Here is a 22,120-nt window from a genome sequence, read left to right as displayed (position 1 = left end):
TGCTAATTGAATCCCCTATGTAGTAATATGTTTAAAAAAAAAAAAAAACCTTTTAGCTGGGCACAGTGGCATACGCCTATAATCCTGGCAACTCAGGAGACTGAGACAGGAAGATCATGAGTTCAAAGCCAGCCTCAGGTACTTAGCGAGCTCTTATCTTCAAATAAATATGAAAAAAGGCTGGGGATGTGACACAGTGGTTAAGCCAATGAGTTCAATCTCCAGCACATCCTCCCCCGCCAAAAAATACACCCTTTTTTAAAGTTGGGAGTGGGGAGACAGATGTAAGACCTCATGAATATAGAAAGGAGACCATTAATAGAGAGGAAAGGAATGGGGAAGGACAAAGGGATTTCTTAGGGAATTAAATTAATCATGTACAAATATGCTAAAATGAAGCTCACTATTCTGTATAATTAATATGTGCCAATTAAAAACAAAAAGAAATATTCTTTAAAAAGCTACGATTGAAAATTTGTTTATCTTAGATTTCACAGTGTAAATTCCTTATGGCACTGTTCTCTTGTATAGTTCTGTTGAAGGTAGTTAACAATATTATATTGACTATTTTGAAATAGCTAGAAAAGAGGATTTTGAATGTTCTTACCACAAAGAAATGATAAATGTATGAGGTGATGAATTTTCTGAATGCCTTGGTTTGAATATTATATATGTACCTAAACATCACACTGTACCACATGAACATGTAATTATTATGTGTCATTTAAAAATGATAAAAAAATAAGTTCCTTCTGGAGTTGAGCTTAACAAAAACTGTCACTTGGAGTGAGTCTGGTATGCTTGACGTAGGTTAATTCTCATGTAAGTATCTTCCTTTTACATAAGCAATCTTCATTTTTCAATCTATAAAATGAGCAGGGTTCCTATATGAAACTAGTGATACTATCTTGCTTGAGAAGATTGATATGAATCCACGTGCTAGTTGACTATGAATATTTTGCTGAGAGGTATTATAGTATACCAGAGTTATTATAGATCTATAGATTAATAGACTACTTGCATTTGATTCTTGGCTTTACCATTTACTAGTTGGACGACTTTGGGCAAATTAATTACCCTTTCTATGCCTCAGTTTTCTTCTAAAATGAGGAAAATAATAATAGCCTACCTCATTAGAATGTTGCAAGGATTTAATGTAAAGCACCTAAAACAGTATCTGGTAAATGGTAAATACTCTGTATGTTAGACCCAGCCACTACAATGTGTATTGTTACTTTCTAAATTCTCCACCATGACTTTGAGGTTCTATGACCTCTTGATTACTTAATGTTTTTCATTAGGTCATATGTCTTTAATAATAAAACTTTGGATACAAATGTTTCTAACTTAAGTTCTAAAGAAAATGAGGAAATTTAAATACTTAAATTGTTAGATTTTTTTCAGTTGAATTTTTTTTTTTTTTTTTTTTTTAGTTAAGGGCATTGAACCCAGGGGTATTCTACCACTAAGCCACATCCCAATCCTTTTTATTTTTTACTTTTTGAGACAGGATCTCACTAAGTTGCCATGGCTGGCCCCAAACTTTCAATCCTCCTTCCTCAGTCTCCCAAATTGCTGTGATTACAGGTGTGGGTCCCCACAAATATTAAGAAAAATGATAATATTCTAACATTGTATATGGGGAGAAGAGAGAATTGATAAGTCTGTGCTTTTAAAAATCTTTTTTCATAGGTGCCTCCCACTAAATTTTCGGAAAGATGAATTAAGGGGAATTTATAAAGATCGAATGAAAATTGGAGCTAGCCTTGCTGATGTTGATCCAATGCAACTAGATTCTTCAGTGAGTACTATATTTTGAAATGTGTACTCGACTTGAACTATAATGTTGTTCTTTAATATAGTTTTTAAGTTTTGTTTGCAGTGCTGGGGATTGAACCAAGAGCACATAGTAGGCAAGCATTCTACCACCAAGTTATAGCTACTGCCCTTCACATTTCCCCCCAGACAGGTTCTCGCTAAGTTGCTGAGGCTTACCTCAAATTTGTGATGCTTTTGCCTCAGTCTTCTGAGTAGCTTAGATTAAAGGCATGCATCACTATGCTCCAGTATTGTAGATTAGTTTTAAAGTTAAGAAAAAAAAAAATTTTTTATCAGAAATTTTAATCTTTATATACATTTAAAAAGAAAATCTTTCAGTCACAATTAAAATACTGTTACTGGGGCTGGGGATGTGGCTCAAGCAGTAGCATGCTCACCTGGCATGCATGAGGCCTGGGTTCGATCCTCAGCACCACATACAAAAACAAAGATGTTGTGTCCGCCGAAAACTAAAAAATAAATGTTAAAAAAAATCTCTCTCTCTCTCTGTCTTTAAAAAAAAAAAAAAGATACTGTTACTGAGTTGACTGTGCAGGTAAATATAGCTTAGTAGGAGGAATATTAGGGGCAACATTTTAATTTTGACTCTTAAGTCTAAAATTGTCACTTTTCTCTTCCATTGCCAGGTACGATTTGATAGTGTTGGTGGCCTGTCCAAACATATTGCAGCTCTAAAAGAGATGGTGGTGTTTCCATTGCTTTATCCAGAGGTCTTTGAAAAATTCAAAATTCAACCCCCAAGGTAATTAAATTATGCTTTTGATTTTAGACATAATCTGCTAAATACTATTATTGTTTAATTTTTACACCTTAATTTTAAATACTGGTTCCTGATTTTTTTTCCTTATGTAATGTTTCTTCCTGAATAACCCAGCATAGAAACTGTGTTTTTTTTTTTTTTTTTTCCTAGTAATGTGTCATAAATCAATCAGTTAAACATTGGTGCATTTTAAAATAAATTTTATAGTTTAAGAAATTAAAAGCTGGGCTCAGTAACGTGCATCTCTAATTCCAGAGATTCAGGAGGCTGAGGCAGGAGGATTACTACTTCAATGCCAGCTTCAGCAACTTAGTGAGACACTGTCTTAAAAACAAAAAGGTTGGGAATGTAGCTCAGTGGTAGTGCATCCCTCAGTTCAATCCCCAATACTTCCTACAAAAAAAAATTTATGACTTCTTACAGGACATTTTGGAAGTGCCTAGTTAAGTAATTTAGTGAATTCAAAAAGAAACAACAAACAACTCAACTTTTCTCTATATCTCTCCTTTCTTAAAAACATACATTTGAACATACATTTAAATTATATGACTGCATGTGAAGGTAAGAGAATATGATGAATATCTTCCAACTACAGAAAATCATGAATGAATGAAATGAAATATTTAAAATAAAGGGCTTTATTTTTATTGTCTATATGTATTTTTATAGTATCAATAATAACTCCCAGGTTTTAAGTTGTGCTTTGTGGATTGAAACTATATTACATTTATCTTGTATTGTTTTATTCACTAATTATGGACTCATGATCTTGGTTCCTAATTTTTGTTTCAATAGTCTACTTTTTAATGTAGTACTTAAATGTTTAACATATTATTTTACAGAGGTTGTTTGTTTTATGGTCCACCTGGAACTGGAAAAACTCTGGTTGCTAGAGCACTTGCCAATGAATGCAGTCAAGGGGATAAAAGAGTAGCATTTTTCATGAGGAAAGGTGCTGATTGTCTGAGTAAATGGGTAGGGGAATCTGAAAGACAGCTACGATTGCTATTTGATCAGGTATGATATTGAAATTTGCCTACATAGTTCTATAATCTATGCAAATGTAATAAGTTTAAAGATTAGATAAACTTTTTGTTTAATCACTTAGAGACTGTAGTATTGAGGTATGTATCAGTACAGGATGTGAAGACAGTTCTGCCCTAGAGTGACTTTTCAGTTTCATACTTAAGAATGTATCAAAAGCACATTGTGAGATAATATTTTCTGCTCTGAGACATGACTACAAACTTTTAAAAATCTTGTTTTTTTTTTTTAAAAAAAAAAGTCTCTGAGGGGACTAGGGTATGGCTCAGTGATAGAGCACCTGCCTGGCATGTGTGAGGCACTGGTTCAATCCTCAGCACCACAAATATAAAGAAAGAAAGCTATTGTGTCTACCTATAATTACAAAGAAAAAAAGTTGTTTTTCTTTATCTTTACTGAAGTAGATTTTTTAAATGGTGACATCTTACTAAATAATGTTTTTCTATTCTGTTTTTCCTCCTGACATGGAGGAAGACTATGTCACTGTCCTCTACTCTGCCTCAACAATTAATCTTTAATAGATATTTTTATGTGTGTTCCAGTAACTACAGCTTTTTGAAATCTAGGATATATAACCAGTGGTGAATGTATTTTAAGTGTTTCCAGTTGAAAACACTAGTAAAAGTAAACTTAAATGTTATTATGATTTAGGCTGAGTCCTTGAATCATAGTCCTTGGAAATTGCATTTAGATTTATAAATTATAAGTAATTATAAATAAATTCTGGTGAATACATTTGAATGTAATGAATTAAAATGCTTTATATTAAATCTACGTATTTGAGGCTTTTTATGGTAACATGTGACCTCTGGACCTACTTTTAGGCCTATCAGATGCGTCCATCAATTATTTTCTTTGATGAGATCGATGGTCTGGCTCCAGTTCGGTCAAGTAGGCAGGATCAAATTCACAGGTAAAAGTTTCTTGATGGCATTTCTACCTTTCTTACTATATTCTGAGTTGTATTGATGTGATATGAGAAAGAGAATGTTAAATGATAAGGAACTTTACAGATCAATAATTTCCCTTTTTGGTAATAAAACCTAATATATAGTACAAAGAAAGTAAACCTGTTCTGAGTGTCAGGGTGTTCTAATTATAATATGTAAGTCATAGCTACAAAAGATTTAACTCATGATATAGGCCAGTAAGATAAGGTGCATGAAGCAAGATTGGCTAGAGGTAAGATTCTGACTATGTTGGGAAATGTGGTTGAATGTTGAGCACAAGAGCATAACCACTTATTTTTAGCTCCAACCTAATTGGTCTGTAGTATTTGAGACTTGAGAAATAGATTTTCTTTATTTAACTTTACATTAAAAATTTTAAACATCTTAAAATGTTGCCAATTAATTCAGCTGCTTTTAAGACACTGCCTGGGCCAAACAAAATATGCCTCAGGGCATTATTACTTGTTCAAGATTCTAATACATCATTTTAAAGATGAGAAAACTGGACCTTTTCCCCCATGATTAGGTACTTATCTAAAAGAACACTTTTCTAAAGCCACGGCCCCACCTTGAATCTAAATTAGTCCCAATTTATTTTTAGTTTTTCAGAGCTTCTTTTCAAATGATCTCATGCTTAATTTGGGTTTTCCTAAAGAACATATTGGCATATATTCAAATATGCCAGTGTTTTACATACATAATAGAGAAGATGAACAAGACATAGTAATGTGATTGATAGGTAGGTTTTATCTTTTTTTACTTTACTAACATCAAAAATATGTATTCTAATCTGATGACCTTATACTTTCTTGATGATAGACAATTTCATTTATTGTTGAGTAGATTAAAATGTCTAGTAGCATGGTAAAAATAGTTACCTGCCAAGTGCAGTCAGTTGTACATGTCAATAATCCCAGCTACTTGGGAGGCTAGGGCCGGAGAATTGCAAGTTCGAGGAAAGCTTGGGCAGTTTAGTGAGACCCTGTCTCAAAATTAAAAAGGGGGCGGGAGGGCACTAGGATGTAGTTCAGTGGCAGAGTGCCCCTGGATTAAACCCCCCAGTACTGGAGGAAGGAAGTAGAATAAAGTTTTATCTATTCATGTCCTTTAGTAATCAATAAATCTTTTTATATATGATACACTTCATTATCAGCCATACTATCTTCGTTGTGTTAATAGGGAGAAACATTTTAAAATGCTACCATCATTTTACAATCAAGTAGATTGACTGTGTGATATATTTTGGGACAGTTCTAAAGGAATTTTAACAAGCAAAAACATGCTTTTTTTAGTTGTCGATGAACCTTTATTTCATTTATTTATGATGCCGAGTATCAAGCCCAGTGCCTCACATGTGCTAGGCAAGCATTCTATCACTGAGCTATAACCCTTGCCCAAAAACATGCTTTTAAGGGAAAATTTCTCATTTTAAGAGAAATTTAGTTGACATTTGCCGGTAAATTGATGGAACTAGAGACTCTCATGCTAATGAAGTAAGCCAATCCTAAAAAACCAAAGTTGAATGTTCTCTCTGATATGTGGATGCTGACACACAATTAGGAGTGGAGGGAGAGGGAATAGAAGTTCATTGGATTGGACAAAGGAGAATGAAGGGAAGGAAGGGGGATTAAAATAAGAAAGATAGTAGATTGAATTGGATATAACTTTCCTATGTTCATATATGAATACATGACTAAAGAAATGTCACATTATGTACAAAATGAAAGAATGGATTCCTAATTAGGATAAGTTATACTCCATGTATGTATAATATGTGAAAATACTGTCTGGCTGGGGTTGTGGCTCAGCGGTAGAGCACTCGCTTAGCACATGCGAGATCCTGCATTTGATCTTCAGCACCACATAAAAAATAAAGAAAGAAATTGTGTCCAACTACAGCTAAAAAATAAAATATTAAAAAAAATACTGTCAAATATATCTAAAAAGAACAAATAAATTAAAAAATTTTTAAAGAAATTTAGTATACTTTTTTCCTGAAGATTTAAAATATAGAGTAAATGTTTTGTTAAATTAAGCTTTTTTTTTTTTTTAGAATTTAGCACATTAAAGATAATTAAATTATATTTTATATCTTAGTAATGATTTTGTAGAGTAACTCTACTTAGTAATTATGTGAATGTCTTTAGAAAGTAAGATCAGCCTAACAGAGAGAATACTTTAGACAGGGTCTTACTAAGTTGCCCAGACTGGTCTTAAGCTGCAGTCCTCTTGTCTCTGCTTCCTGAGTAGTTGGTTAGGGGTATGCACACCATGCCAGGCATAAGATGAACTTTTTAAAAAAATATTTCTATCTGTAAGTGTACACATACCTTTGTTTATTTACCTTTTCAGTTAGTTGTACATGAGTGTAGAATGCATTTTTACGCATTGTACATAAATGGAGCACAACTTCTTCCTCTGGCTGAATGTGGTGTAGTGTAATCATACATGTATATAGGATAATGATATCTATCTCATTCCACTGTCCTTCTCCCCCCACACCCCCTCCCTTTCCCTCATTCCCCTCTGCATAATCCAAAGTTTTATTTATTTTTATGTGTTGCTGAGGATCAAACCCAGCGCCTCACACAAGCTGGGTAAGCAGTCTAGCACTGAGTTACAACCACAGCCCACTATAAGCATTTTTTAATAAAAAGGAGCCCTAGAAGCAATCACAGTCCAGTATCAATTAAATATCTCTAAATACTAGGACTCAGAAGAGATAGCAGATTACAGTACTGAACCAGGAAATAACCAAGACAAACCTAGAACATCTTGTAATCCCTAAAAGCAAGAAAACAATTGAAGAATATTTAGATTATATAAGAATGATATAGTAATCAATTTTGTAGGATCTCTAATTTGCCAAACATGGGACAATTTGAGTATCAAAAGTAGTAACTATGGGCTGGGTTGTGGCTCATTGGCAGAGTGCTTGCCTCCCACATGTGAGGCATTGGGTTCGATTCTCAGCACTACATATAAATATAAATAAAGGTCCATCAACACTTAAAAAAATATTTTAAAAATAATTATAACAGATTGAAACACATCAATTACAGAAAATCATTAATTTTTAATGATCAATTTTCCTCTGAAAATTGATAAAAGTAAACATTTCTTTTTCCTGTCCTATGTAGATCATAATTCAAGATAATTTAACAGTTAGCAAAGTAACAGGTTTTTTTAATAGGAAAGTCACAGCTAATAAATGGGAAAGGAATAATTAAATTAGAAAATCATTTTGCTGCTTATTATAAAATAGTGCATTCAGACCTCTGATTTTTAACTAGGGGGAGTTTTTTTTTCTTCCCTTTCTAGAGAACAAATGTCTGGAGACATTTTTTTTTTATTGTCATAGTTGGTTGGGATTGATTATTAGCATCTAGTAGCTGAAGACCAAAGATGCTGTTAAAAATTCTACAGTTTGGGGCTGGAGTTGTGACTCAGTGGTAGAGCGCTTGCCTCACACATGCGAGACCCTGGGTTTGAGCCTCAGCACCACATAAAAATAAATAAATGAAATAAAAGTATTGTGTCCAGCTACAACTAAAAAAAAAATTTTTAAAAAATTCTGCAGTTTACAGGACAGCTCTCCATAGCTAATAATTTTGTGGCTGAAAACATCAGTAGTACTAAGGTTGAGAAATCTTGATCTACACAATAATTATTAACAGCTAGAAGGATAATAATTAATAAAAAAAGTGGAGATATTTTTTCTCTATTTTGAAAGCTTGACAATTATCATTACATTTACATGAACTTGTAAAATAGCTATGTCAGCTACTATTCCTATGTTAAATTCTTCTAGAGTAAGCCCTAAATAATTCCATTAAAAAGTTGTATTTTCCAAATGAGTTTTTGTAATTGTGTACCTTCCTATACTTATGTTGCCTGATTCTGTTTTATAATGAGTATGAGGAAGGGAGTTTACTTTTTAATATTGGCCAATTTCTTTAGTCTCTATTCAAAAATTTAATGTATTTTCTTTTTGTCTCATTCTACACCAGTTCTCTTGGTCTTCTAAGAAAAATACATGGTTGTAAATGTCTAAGGAAAAAAAAAAAGTTGCTAGGAAAAATTATGTTGGATAGAGGAAGCTAGTAACAACTCATCTAATATCAAATTCACTGGTTGATCATAGGTGGGAAGCTGGTATCATGTGCCTCCCACAATGATTTGATAGAAATCACATGGAATCTTCCTATGAAATATGTTCTCACTTATAGTTTAACCTCAGTGTATTAATCTTCCAAATACAACTATACAGTTTACAAAAAATATGAAAATCAAAAAGACAAGTTAAATGGACCCCTTCAGGAAGCAATTAGCCCAATCTAGAATTTGGGAAGGAAATTCTGCAAGACACATGACCTGGTGTCTTCAGCAACTAAATGTCTTAGAGGGGAAAAAAGGTGAGGGGTATAATGGAAACTATTAAGGATTTGAGGGTTTAATAATGGAATGTTTGTAGATCCTGTGTTAAATAAATCAAAAAGAAGAAGATACTTAGGAGGGACTGAGGTAGATCAGTGGTACTTTCCTAACATTCACCTGGCCTTGGATTTCCCCAGCACCACAAAAAAAGAGATACTTAACTGAGATAATTCGAGAAAATTGAATATTAGATGATATTAAAGAATTATTGTCATTTTAGGGTAATGATATTGTGGGATGTTTTAAGTTTTTATCTCTTGGTGGGTTTTTTTGTTTTTGTTTTGTTTGCAACACTGGGGATCAAACTCAGTGAGCTCTACTACGAGCTGAGTCTGGATATGTCTCAAAGTGAAATATAAAAAGCTACATTCCCTTTTTATATTTCACTTTGAGACATATCCAGACTGGCCTCGAACTTGGGATCCTCCTACCTCAGCCTCCTGAGTTATTGAAATTATAGGCATGCAGCCAACAGATATTTTTTTCTTTTTTAAAAACTCTTAGGTGGAGATAAGGAATACTGGTGGTTATTGTTCATGCTAGAAGATGAAGACATGGAGATTATTGTGTTAACGTCTTATTTTTTTTATGCTTTTTTTCTATATTCTCCTTTATTTTGGTGTCTTTTGATCACGTGTGTGTGTGTGTAAAAGGGTATGTTTTTAGATAATATTTGTTCTGCATGGAATAACTAGTACTCTCAAGTTCTTTGGTGAAATTAGGCTTCATGAAATGACTTCTAGGATTCATTTGTAGTGCTCTAAAGACCATCTATTAATTTCAGTTCCTTTGTGCCATTTATTATGTTATTTTACAGGTATAGCTCAGTTGGTATAGTGCTTGCCTTGCATGTATAAGGCCCTGGGTTCAATCCCCAGCACCCCCCCCAAAAAAAGAAAGAAAAGAAAAAAGTAACTAGGTGCCCTGAGAAAATTTGTTACTGTTTAATGCATTAAGTCTTATCAAAAGAAGAAATATTATTGAACGATATATATTCTGTGTTCATAGTATTGATACCTTCTCTCTTATTTTTAAATTTAGTTCAATTGTTTCCACCCTGCTAGCTCTTATGGATGGTTTGGACAGCAGAGGAGAAATTGTAGTCATTGGTGCTACCAACAGACTAGATTCCATAGACCCAGCTTTACGAAGACCTGGTCGCTTTGACAGAGAATTTCTTTTTAGCCTACCTGATAAAGATGTAAGAGTTTAAGTCACTCAGATTTTGACAAAATATGTTGCTTCTTAACTGTTTTCTGATACAGTAAAAATCTGAAGGTTCCTGAGTTGCATATCATGATATTATCAAATGATATTTTAAAAGAACTCAAGTGGGGATAATTTTGTATTCGTTTAAGTATAACGTGGACCCTCTAAAATTCTTATTAAAATTTTTTAAATTTAGGGCTGGGAATGTAGCTCAGTTGGTAGAGTGCTTGCTTTGCATTCACAAGGCCCTGGGTTCAGTCCTCAGCACCAATAAATAAATAAGCAAACAAACAAATAAATAATTTTTATTTTAGCATCACCTTTGGGTGTGGTTTTGTTTTATTGGCTTAATGAGCTGTTGTCTTTACTTAATTCATTAACCTTGGCTTTTTCTGGAACACTATCATATAATTGGAATCCTAACCAGTTATTTGAAAGCCACTGAAAGCTTTTAAGACCACATAAGAAAATATGGGTAGAGCTCTCAGTGCTCTCAAAGACAGTTCTTAATGTGTACTAAGGTGAACAATACTGGTACTTATTTAATTTCTCTCATTTACATTTGTGATGACTATAATTTGGGCACTATGTATGCCTATCTGTTTAACAAAGAAACTGATTTCCTAAGCTCTTACAAATGCATCTTTTTTCTCACTTTCACTGTTTCATATATCTGTTTATACCAAGTAGTGATTGCTTTAAAGTTTTTGATAAATAAAAGGGGATTTAGATTGAAATTATTTTAACCTGAATAGCAATTCATTATTATATTTGTAGATAATTAAACTATTCTTATTCATAGGCTCGAAAAGAGATTCTAAAGATTCACACAAGGGATTGGAATCCCAAACCACTGGACGTATTTCTAGAAGAATTAGCAGAAAACTGTGTTGGTAAACATTGTTTTTAGCTATTACAAGAAATGTTACTTTCATTAAAAGGATGGAACAAGTTGTGGTCTTGCAAAGTTATATTTTTAAAAAACAAAATTTTGTTTGTTCCTCATCTCTCATTTGTGGCATGTTTTCATCTCTAAGGTCCTGAATGATACTTCACAAATGGACCTTGGGGAAGTTTGAGAGTGTAGTTGACAATAATAATAGCTGTACTTTACTGACCATTTACATTTTCTAGTCATCCTGTTAAGCGCGTACTCGCGCGTGCTCTCTCTCTTTCTCTCATCTCCACACACATTGTATATTTTCATATATATATGAAATTTTATGTAATTTCCACATTAGTCCTGTGAATAAAGAAGTATTGTCTTCATTTTACAGAAGAAAAGTATTTGCAGAGCATGATTCTTCAAAGATCACACAGCTAGTAAATAATAAAAGTAGAATTTGAACCTAGTCTGATTTTAAGATTCTTTCTCTTAACTCTTAGCTTTACTTAGTGCATGTATATTTCACTCAGAAGTTGATTGATTCGTTGATGGTTATTACCGCCATATAAGGTCACTGCATGAATGAGCAATTTTAGTTTTATTATTCTTAAATAGTTTGCTGGTATATGCCTAGCCTGATTTTTAATTTTCTTTTAACCATGACCGTGCTAATAGAGTTTTGAGTTTGTTTGCTTTCTTTCTTGTTTGTCTATTTTTTCCTGATTGTTTTGAATAGGATACTGTGGTGCAGATATTAAGTCAGTATGTGCTGAAGCTGCTTTATGTGCTCTAAGACGACGTTACCCACAGATTTATACCACTAGTGAGAAGTTGCAGTTGGATCTCTCTTCCATTAATATCTCAGCTAAGGATTTTGAGGTAGCTATGCAAAAGATGATACCAGCCTCCCAGAGAGCTGTGACATCACCTGGACAGGCACTGTCTGCCATTGTGAAACCACTCCTTCAAAGTACTGTTCAAAAGATCTTAGAAGCCCTACAGAGAGTATTTCCACATGTGGATATGAGAACAAGTAAAGCATTAGATTCAGGTATAAAACTTGGTGGACCATTAAAAGTTAGTTTTCATAATTAGTAAAACTAATGTATTTCGTACATCCATAAATGTCTCTTTGTAAGAGTCTTGAAAAAAATTTGGTTGAACTTTACCTATTTGAAGAAAATTTACTTCACAGATTAACCTATTTTAAGTTTATAGTGCATTTTTATTTACTTTGTGTTCATAACTACACAACTAAAAGATTTCCTTGAAGTTATGCTGATTTACTAACTGTAGCATTATGTAGTGAAAATTTACTAACATCCAGGTTTTTTGTTTTATAGATATTTCTTATCCTCTGCTAGAAAGTGACTTGGCATACAGTGATGATGACATTCCATCAGTATATGAAAATGGACTTTCTCAAAAATCTAATAAGGCAAAAGAAAATTTTAATTTTCTTCATTTGAATAGGTATATTTTCCTTTCAAGTCAATATTTTTATATGAATTCTCTAAAAATAGATTTGGTTGACAAAAGATACTAACTAGTCTGTTTTTTATTTTATTTAAAATATCAGAAGTTTTTGTATTGCTACCTCTGTCACTATATTCCTAAAAATCTATGATTTGGTTGTTATCAGAAACTGTGTGAAGCATGTACCTGAGATTGGACATATAGGCAACACTTGTGAAAGTTTATAATTAGTATATTGGGGGAAATATTTAAACTATTGTTTTTTTCTGAAACACAGCTTATTAATCATTCTTTCAGAAATGCTTGTTACCAACCTATGTCTTTTCGACCAAGAATACTGATAGTAGGAGAACCAGGATTTGGGCAGGGTTCTCACTTAGCACCAGCTGTCATCCATGCTTTGGAAAAATTTACTGTATATACATTAGACATTCCTGTTCTTTTTGGAGTCAGTGCTACATCCCCTGAAGAAACATGTGCACAGGTAATTTGTTGTTGCCCAAGCAAATAAGCTATAAAGATAAAGCAGTCTTCTAGAAACAAAATTTAGAATCACCTCATTCTTTTTGCTTTGTGGGGTTTCTTTTTTCTTTTTTTTTTTTTTAAAGAGAGAGATTTTTTAAATATTTTTTTTAAGTCTCGGCGGACACAACATCTTTGTTTGTATGTGGTGCTGAGGATCGAACCCGGGCCGCACGCATGCCATGTGAGCGTGCCACCGCTTGAGCCACATCCCCAGCCCGGGTTTCTTTTTTCTTTTTCATCTCTCTGATTTCTATCTTCATGTTTATGAAATAAAATTGTGCCTGTTGCTCAGTTATTAAAGAATATAGGTTTAAATATCAGTTTTACCATTTATTATCTTTGTGATTTTAGAAAAGTAATTAGCTCTTTTTGCCTTGTTTTCCCCATTTGGAGAATTATGAAACTTCAATTAATATTGTGAAAATAAAATAATTACAAAATATTAAAAACGACTATTTCTTAGTACTTCTATTCTGAAGTTTTTGCTATTTTTATTCATTGTTTAAATATTTTTTTAGTTGTAGATGGACATAATCTTTATTTTTATGTGGTGCTGAGGATTGAACCCAGGGCCTCACACCTGCTAGGCAAGTGCTCTGCCACTGAGCTATAGCCTCAGCCCCTATATTTAACTTTTTAATATAAAAGTATTTTATGTTGTGGGGCACAGTGGTACTCACACTCTGACGGCTGAGGCAGAAGGATTGCAACTTCCAGACCTGACTTGACAACTTAAGGAGACCCTGTCTCAAAAACTAAAAAGGGCAAGGAAAGGAAAAGGGATGAGAGGAAGCAGGGAGAGTTCTAGGGACTGAATTATAACAAATTATATTCCATGCTTTTGTAATTAAGTCAAAATTAATTCTGCTTCATGTATACCTAAAAAGAATCAATTAAAAAAAACAAATAAAATATAGGAAATATGCATGTGGATGAGAAAAAAAGGGTGGAATCTGGGGGTATACCTCAGTATATCCTGTACTCAACCCCTGTGCTGAATCCCTAATGGGGGGGTGGTATTTTATATTCTTTGTTTAACCTTCATTACCGTAAGAGAAAAGACTTAAAAGATATCTTGCTGTTTTCTAGTTGCTTGAAGCAATTGTTTCCAAAATATGAGACTTTTTTTGTAAAATACTTAGAAACAAGATTGTAGGATTTAGGAGATGAAGCATTTTAAAAACTTTGAGTTTTTATATGCTGATTCTGGGAAGTTTAACATTATTTCAGGCTAATGGAGCTAGCATTGCTAATGTGCCAACTCTCATACTGAATATAATTTTTCTCCTATTAGTTGATTCGTGAAGCTAAGAGAACAGCACCAAGTATAATATATGTACCACATATTCACCTGTGGTGGGAAATAGTTGGACCAACACTTAAAGCCACATTTACCACATTATTACAGAATATTCCTTCATTTGCTCCAGTTTTACTGCTTGCAACTTCTGACAAGTCCCATTCTGCTCTACCAGAAGAGGTAATTTGGGGGAAAGAATTATCCTTTAAAAGAGAGTTGTTAGTACCAAATAACAATTTATTGTAAAATTCCAAGTGCTATAGAAATAAATGATAAGAAAAAATTTTCTGTTTGGCCTCTGTGCTAATAGAATGGAATGGTATATGTGTGTAATAAGGAAACATTATAAATTTGTTCTCTTACAAAAATGATGTTACATGATCATAATATTCTGCTTTATTCATCTATCAGTATAGTTTCTATATTTAATACTTAAGCCTTTCTCTTACTGTACCTCCCACCCCATAACTGGATTGAACCCAGGGCCATGTGCATACTAAGCTAGACAAGTGTTCTATCACTGAGCTACACTCCCAGTCATTTTTTATTTTTATTTTTACTTTTTTTTTTTTTTTTTTTTTTTTTGTAGTTGTAGACAGAATGACTTTATTTTACTTATTTTTATGTGTTGCTAAGGATTGAACCCAGTGCCTCACCCATGCTAGAGAAGCGCTCTGCCACTGAGCTACAGCCCCAGCCTCCTTTTTTTTTCTTACCCGCTTTTAGGGTGGGTTTGTTTGTTTGTTTGGTGGTGGTGGTAGAAATCATACCCAGAGCCTCACACATGCCAAACACTCAGCTGCTGAGCTACATGCCTAATCTTGAGTTTTGTTTTATTTATTTATTTATTTGGTACCAGCGATTGAACTCAGGGGCACTCAACCACTGAGCCAAATCCCCAGCCCTAATTTGTATTTTATTTAGAGACAGGGTCTCACTGAGTTACTTAGCACCTTTGCTATTGCTGACGCTGGCTTTGGAATCGCAATACTCCTATTTAAGCCTCCTGATTCATGCATCACCGCCCTGACAGGTTTTATTTTAAGATCAGGTCTTGCTACATGCTAGACTGGACTTGAACCTGTGATCCTGCTGCCTCAACCTCCTTAGTAACTGGGATTATGGGGCTGGACACAATGAGTAGCACACATCTGTAAGCATAGCTAAGGCAGGAGGATCATAAATTCAAAGCATACCTCAACAATTTAGCCAGGCCCTAAGCAACTTAGTGAGAGCCTGTCTCAAAAAAATTAAAAGGGCTGGAGCTGGGGCTCAGTGATAGAGCGCTCGCCTGGCATGTATGAGGCACTGGTTTTGATCCTCAGCATTATGTAAAAATAACAAAATAAAGGCATTTTTTCCACCTAAAACTAAAATTTATATGTGTATGTATACATAAAAATAAAAAGGGCTGAGATATATCTCAGTGGGTAAAAAGTATCCCTGGGTTAAATCCCTTGTCCGTCCTCTACCTGCAAAAAAGCTGCATGGCTTTTTCATTTTCTTGATGTACTATGGCATATTAATCTAGATTCCTGTTGATATGTATTTTGACTAATATCTGGAGTTTTTAAAATTTAACTTTGGGTGAATATTCTTGCATTTTAATTTGCATGAGCATTACAATGTGGGATTTTGTTTGTTTGTTTTTAGCATCAATTCATAGAAGTGGAATAATTATGGCTAAGTGAAAGTATTTACACTTAAATTTTTTTACAGTACCAAATTATCCTCCATGTATTTGCCAATTGGAACACTCACATAGTGAACAAAATATATGATTTTTCTGCCCGGAATACTCTCCTATTTGCATGATATGGTCCTTTATTTTTCTCAGGTCTCTGCTTAAATATCATCTCTGACGTCTTCCTTGATCAGGCTTTCTCAATTATAATAGTAGTTTTTCTGCATATTATTCACTTGTCTATTTCCCTGCTTTATTTTAATCCTTATCTGCCATTAAATTTTAATCTGTTTGACTATCCTACTAGACATTACAGTGCATTGACGTCAGGGACTTTTTTCTACCTGTATATCTACAGAGCATATAATATGTTATAGGTGTCTGTATTTATTTTTAAGTAATGCTAGCATTTTCCTCTTTTATGTTATTTATTTATATTTAAAAATGGAACTCATTGTGTTGCCCAGGTGAGCCCCAAACTTGGCTCAAACGATCCTCCTGTCTCAGCCTCCCAGATAGCTGGAACTATGGGCATGTGCCACCATGCCTGGCTTGTATTTTTTTTTTCTTTAATGAATTTATTAAGCATTTTTTTCCATACCTTTGACAAAATTGGTTTGCATGGTGTTTAAAACATTGGTATAATGATAAATTCACATACTTGGTAATTTTTCATCATCTCAAGTAGAAACCGTACCTTTTAAAGTCCTCATTCCTTCCTTTCTGTACCCCTGGTAACTTGTTATACTTTCTGCCTCTATTTTTCTCATACTTTATTTATTTATTCTAGGTAGTTTATATAAGTAGAATATCAAATACAATATTTATCTGTTTCTGTCTTAATTCACTTAGTATAATGTTTTCAAGGTTTGTCTATGTTGTACCATGTGTCCAAATTATTAAGGATGAATAATATTACATTGTATATGTTCTGTTATTCCATTTATCTGATGGTGGACATTTTGGGTTATCTCCACCTCTTGGTTTTACAGATGATAATGCTCTTATGATTATTGGTGTACAAGTGTCTGTTGGAATATTTTTTTAATATATATCCCTAGGGGAATTGTTGGGTCATATCATAATTCTGTTTTAACTTTATGAGAAACTATCATATTCTTCTCCATAGTGGTTATACCATTTGTATCCTTCAATACATAAGTTTCCATGTCCTCACCAACACTTGTTATTTTTTAGCCTTTATTCTTAGTAAACAACCACTCAATTCTTAGTTCTCACTTTGAGTTGTGAAAGTAAATTAATTGATTTCACTAGAACTTTTAAAATATTATCATGTCAGTTACTATATAAATTGTAGTTTGGATTCTTGAATTTTAAAGAAGATCCTGTGTTTCTTAGTTCCTAATCTGTTGCAAACACGGTTTATACATAAATTCAGTATAATTGGAACGACTTGTTTTAAAAAATCATTTTTATACTTAAGTTTTAACTAAAATGGGTATTAAACAATCATTACGTGCATTGTATATGGTGCATATATGTATATTTTGTATATATTGCGTTTATTTTCTTTTTAAGGTGCAAGAATTATTTATCCATGATTATGGAGAGATTTTTAATGTCCAGTTACCAGGTAAAGAAGAACGGAGAGCATTTTTTGAAGATTTAATCTTAAAACAAGCTGCTAAGCCTCCTGTATCAAAAAAGAAAGCAGGTTAGAGTTAATTTATAATTTTGAGAAAGTGGGAATAAAATCAATTAATGGTCATTGATGTCTATCTAATAGCTCAAGCTCAAAATCTCAGTCATGAAATTGATGGATCTACTGCTTAAAAACCTGTTTTTAGCCAGGTGAGGTGGCATACACCTGTAATCCCAGCCATTTGAGAGGCTGAGGCAGGAGGATCTCAAATTCAAAGCCAGCCTCAGCAAAAATGAGATTCTAAGCAACTCAGTGAGACCCTGTCTCTAAATAAAATACAAAATAGGGCTGGGGATGTGGCTCTGTGGTCAAGTGCCCCTGAGTTCAATTCCTGGTACCAAAAAAAAAAATCTACCTGCTAAAATGAACTAAAGTTCTTAAGCCTCCAGGGTGTTCCATAGTATATATACCCAGTCTGCTTCAGAGTTCATTTCTGGTACTAATGTTCCTCCCCACATATACCACTACCTTTTCTTGTTATAAAACATCTTGTCTTGAAACTATACACAAAATATATTCCTGCCTATTCATTATTTCACTCATGCTTAATGTTAGTAATGCTTCTGTCTCATTTCAGTCTATAGAGCTACACGTTGTTGTTGTTATTAGACCTTCCCTAATTTATCTAGGCAAAATTAATTGTTCTTTTTTTATACCACTAATACAACATTACAATAATGTAATTATGTCTCTTACTTCTTTAATAAATTGCCAGCTTATTGGGGGCAAACCTTTTTTTTTTAATCCCAAGTATTCATTGTTTACCTGTTTAAACTTTTGTTATATATGAAATATATTTCATAAGTTCAAAATTTAACTTATTAATATTATAAGCTAATCAGATTTTTTATAGTTAGAATATTATTCTTGGGAAATAATGCTTTTTCAAAGTTCATTTAATAGCCTCTTAAATTATCTTCAAATGGAACATTGATAATGACTTTTACAAATTAGCATTGCAAATTACCAGTTATTCTAAAGAAGATATAGTAGAGATTATGGCATACTTTTGTATTCCAAATTCCTAGATTCCTGACAGATGTAAGAAAGATAACTCCCCAAAGCCTGGCACCACTTGCACTGAATTATTTGTCACCATCAGTATTGTAAAGGAGTAGTAACTAAAATCTTCCATTCCTGTGAAGTTTTGCAGGCCTTGGAGGTACTCCCAGTAGCACCACCACCTGAGCCAAGACCATTGACAGCAGATGAAGTGAAACGACTTGAAGAACAAGAAGAAGATACATTTAGAGAACTGAGAATTTTCTTAAGAAACGTCACACATAGGCTTGCTATTGATAAACGATTCCGAGTATTTACCAAGCCTGTTGACCCTGATGAGGTATTAGTTGGATCTTTGGACCAAATGTTTTCTACTCTATAATGCTTCATTGTGTGGCATTCATTTAGTCTCCTGCTACACCCTGTACTTGTCATCTCTATGTGGAAACATATACTAAGTATTATAAGCACAAAGACTTTTAAGGGCTGTTATACATTTTTCTGCAGAAAACAGGCAGTTAACTTTTTTCATCCAACCCAAATGTTCTGAAAACAATTTGAAAAATGTCTAAATGCCAACTATTGCTGTGACCTACAAGGGTGAAAGTGAACTGAAGAGTAAGATCTTAAGTTGTCATTGAAGTATGAATGATGGTTGGATGAATAAAGAGGTATAGGGTGTTACTGGGGAATATCATTGCCTGAGAATAGGAGTAAGTACAAACACAGCCAGCCTTGGAGTCAAAGGTTTCATCACATTAGTGTATTACTCTTATGTCTTATTTTCTGTCCCCTGTATCACCTTGCTGAGAAGAGAAAACTCTGTTTAGAGTTAATTTAGTGATTTCTTCATTTGCTTGAATTTTAGGTTCCTGATTATATCACAGTAATTAAGCAACCAATGGACCTTTCATCTGTAATCAGTAAAATCGATCTACACAAGTATCTGACCGTGAAGGACTATTTGAGAGATATTGATTTAATCTGTAGTAATGCTTTAGAATATAATCCAGATAGAGATCCTGGAGGTGAGCATTAGTGAATTCTTTTTAAGAGGGTGGGGCTACTAACAGTTACCAAGAGTTGTCAGATGCTATTTATATTTGTATTTTATTTATTATTTGGTTTTTGGTACTGGGGATTGAACCCAGGTGTGTTAAATTGCTGAGGCTGGCTTTGAACTTGGGATCCTCCTTTCTTCGCCTCCCGAGCTGCCACTATATTATAAATTTTTTACATTCAAAATGCCATTTAATCCTCACCATGGATTTACACCATTCTATAATTGAAGAAGGTGAGGTTTAGAAACGTTAAAAACATTGCTCAAGGTCACAACTGCCAGAAAGAGCAGAGATAGATTGAGGGAGTTTCTTTGCTGTCTGGGGATTGACTGGGGCTTTGTGTCTGCTAGGCAAGCATTTTACCACTGAGCTATATCCCCAACCCCCCCCCCCCCCACAGAATTTGAATGCACTTAATAATTACCTGCTATATATCCTCTAATGAGACAACAAAATTGCCTTTTTATTTTTTGCATCAGTTTTCTTTCTCAAAGTAGAAAAATACTTTAGAATAAAATAGATTTCAAAATATCTTTTTAAAGCTCTTTTAATTTTTATTTGAAAAGTAGCATGGTATAATACTTATTGACAGTAATATTTTTAAAAATCTAGGCCCCATGTTTTCTTTATCCAAATGTGGATCTGTCAAACTGTAGATGTCTGTCAGAATTCTAATTGGTGGTGCTCATAATAAATTCTTTGGTATAGAAAACTACTGATAGTTCCCTATATAATTGGAAAGCTCACTCTTCTTCCTCTTTCAATCATCTACCCTGCCATCCTTAGGCTTTTCCTTGTAGTTCAGATCTTGGAGGTAAGTAGGGGGGAACAAGCTAGCAAGCTGGGAAACCCCCAATTGTAGGAAGAAGTTACGCTGGAGGTGGGGGGCTTTTCTCTTTCACTGCAGTCATATTGCTGCTGCTTCCGTGTCTCTTGTGGCACTCTAAAAATTATTTTACACCAGTATTGTTCAAACTTTAGTGGGCATCACAGTCTCCTAAACGACTTCTTAACATACAGATTGATGGGTACCTTCACCTGGGTGGTTTTTGATTGTTTAAGTATATATAGGATATGGGCCTAAGTGTTTGCATTTCTAACAAGTTACAATGTGATGATGATGATGGATCCAGAAACCATAATTTGGGAAGCACTGCACAGATTGCCCTTTTTTCAGGCCCAAAAGCCACATTAGAAGGCTGAGACAATATTCTTTATAACGTTATTCCTATCGTTCATAAAGGGAATAGTGTAGCCTATTGCCCTGGGAGAAATTTTGATCCTGGCAGTTCAAGTCAAGTACCTTGTATTCTGCTTTCTGCCTTCTGCCTCAAAGCTTAGTCAAGTTTATGGTGCTTATACTCTGAGCTTAGAATTTCTGTTTCAGTGTTTCCTGAGTTAGAGTTGCTATTTCAAAATGTGGCATTTATACACCATGGAGTATTATGCAACACTAAAAAATGACAAAATCATGGAATTTGCAGGGAAATGGATGGCACTAGAGCAGATTATGCTTAGTGAAGCTAGCCAATCCCTAAAAAACAAATACCAAATGTCTTCCTTGATATAATGAGAGCAACTAAGAACAGAGCAGGGAGGAAGAGCAGGAAGAAAAGATTAACACAAACAGATACATGAGGTGGGAGGGAAAGGGAGGAAAAAAAGGAAATTGCAAGGTAATGGAGGGAGACCCTCATTGTTATACAAAATTACATATAAGAGGTTGTGAGGGGAATGGGAAAATTAACAAGGAGAGAAATGAATTACAGTAGATGGGGTAGAGAGAGAAGATGGGAGGGGAGGGGAGGGGGGATAGTAGAGGATAGGAAAGGTAGCAGAATACAACAATCACTAATAGGGCATTATGTAAAAATGTGGATGTGTAACCTATGTGATTCTGCAATCTGTATTTGGGGTAAAATTGGGAGTTCATAAACATCTTGAATCTAATGTATGAAATATGATATGTCAAGAGCTTTATAATGTTTTGAACAACCAATAAAAAATAAATAAATAAATAAATAAATAAAATAATAGGTCCTAAGCCAAAAATGTTGAGATTTTTGTTTTGCTTTTTTTTTTTTTAAATGGGAAAATTTAAGAATTTGTTATCATTCAATTCTCAGATCGTCTTATTAGGCATAGAGCCTGTGCTTTAAGAGATACTGCCTATGCAATCATTAAAGAAGAACTTGATGAAGACTTTGAGCAGCTTTGTGAAGAAATTCAAGAATCTAGAAAGAAAAGAGGTAGGAAAATGATTTGACACCAGAAAAAGACGTTT

At 33.9% G+C, this 22,120-nt stretch overlaps 1 protein-coding gene across 2 annotated transcripts in view; it reads left to right on the top strand.

Annotated features, from left to right (window-relative positions):
- Positions 1-22,120, top strand: part of Atad2 (ATPase family AAA domain containing 2) — a 58,931-nt gene that overhangs the window by 28,140 nt on the left and 8,671 nt on the right. Inside the window, exons 10-23 of one of the 2 annotated variants that reach the window (XM_076835607.2) lie at positions 1,693-1,801; positions 2,466-2,581; positions 3,442-3,616; positions 4,468-4,556; positions 10,072-10,231; positions 11,042-11,132; positions 11,862-12,176; positions 12,469-12,598; positions 12,899-13,085; positions 14,421-14,606; positions 17,650-17,785; positions 18,919-19,115; positions 19,644-19,803; positions 21,963-22,085. In XM_076835607.2, the coding sequence (XP_076691722.2) occupies positions 1,693-1,801; positions 2,466-2,581; positions 3,442-3,616; positions 4,468-4,556; positions 10,072-10,231; positions 11,042-11,132; positions 11,862-12,176; positions 12,469-12,598; positions 12,899-13,085; positions 14,421-14,606; positions 17,650-17,785; positions 18,919-19,115; positions 19,644-19,803; positions 21,963-22,085 (2,174 nt within the window). The remainder of the gene's footprint in view (positions 1-1,692; positions 1,802-2,465; positions 2,582-3,441; positions 3,617-4,467; positions 4,557-10,071; positions 10,232-11,041; positions 11,133-11,861; positions 12,177-12,468; positions 12,599-12,898; positions 13,086-14,420; positions 14,607-17,649; positions 17,786-18,918; positions 19,116-19,643; positions 19,804-21,962; positions 22,086-22,120) is intronic. The other variant, XM_076835608.2, reaches the window with a different exon arrangement.

This window comes from Callospermophilus lateralis, chromosome 16 (genome assembly GCF_048772815.1).
Source record: "Callospermophilus lateralis isolate mCalLat2 chromosome 16, mCalLat2.hap1, whole genome shotgun sequence".
In the NCBI taxonomy this organism is placed as follows: Eukaryota; Metazoa; Chordata; class Mammalia; order Rodentia; family Sciuridae; genus Callospermophilus; species Callospermophilus lateralis.
Note: the sequence above shows the minus strand (reverse complement) of the source record. Positions and strands in the feature narration are given on the sequence as shown.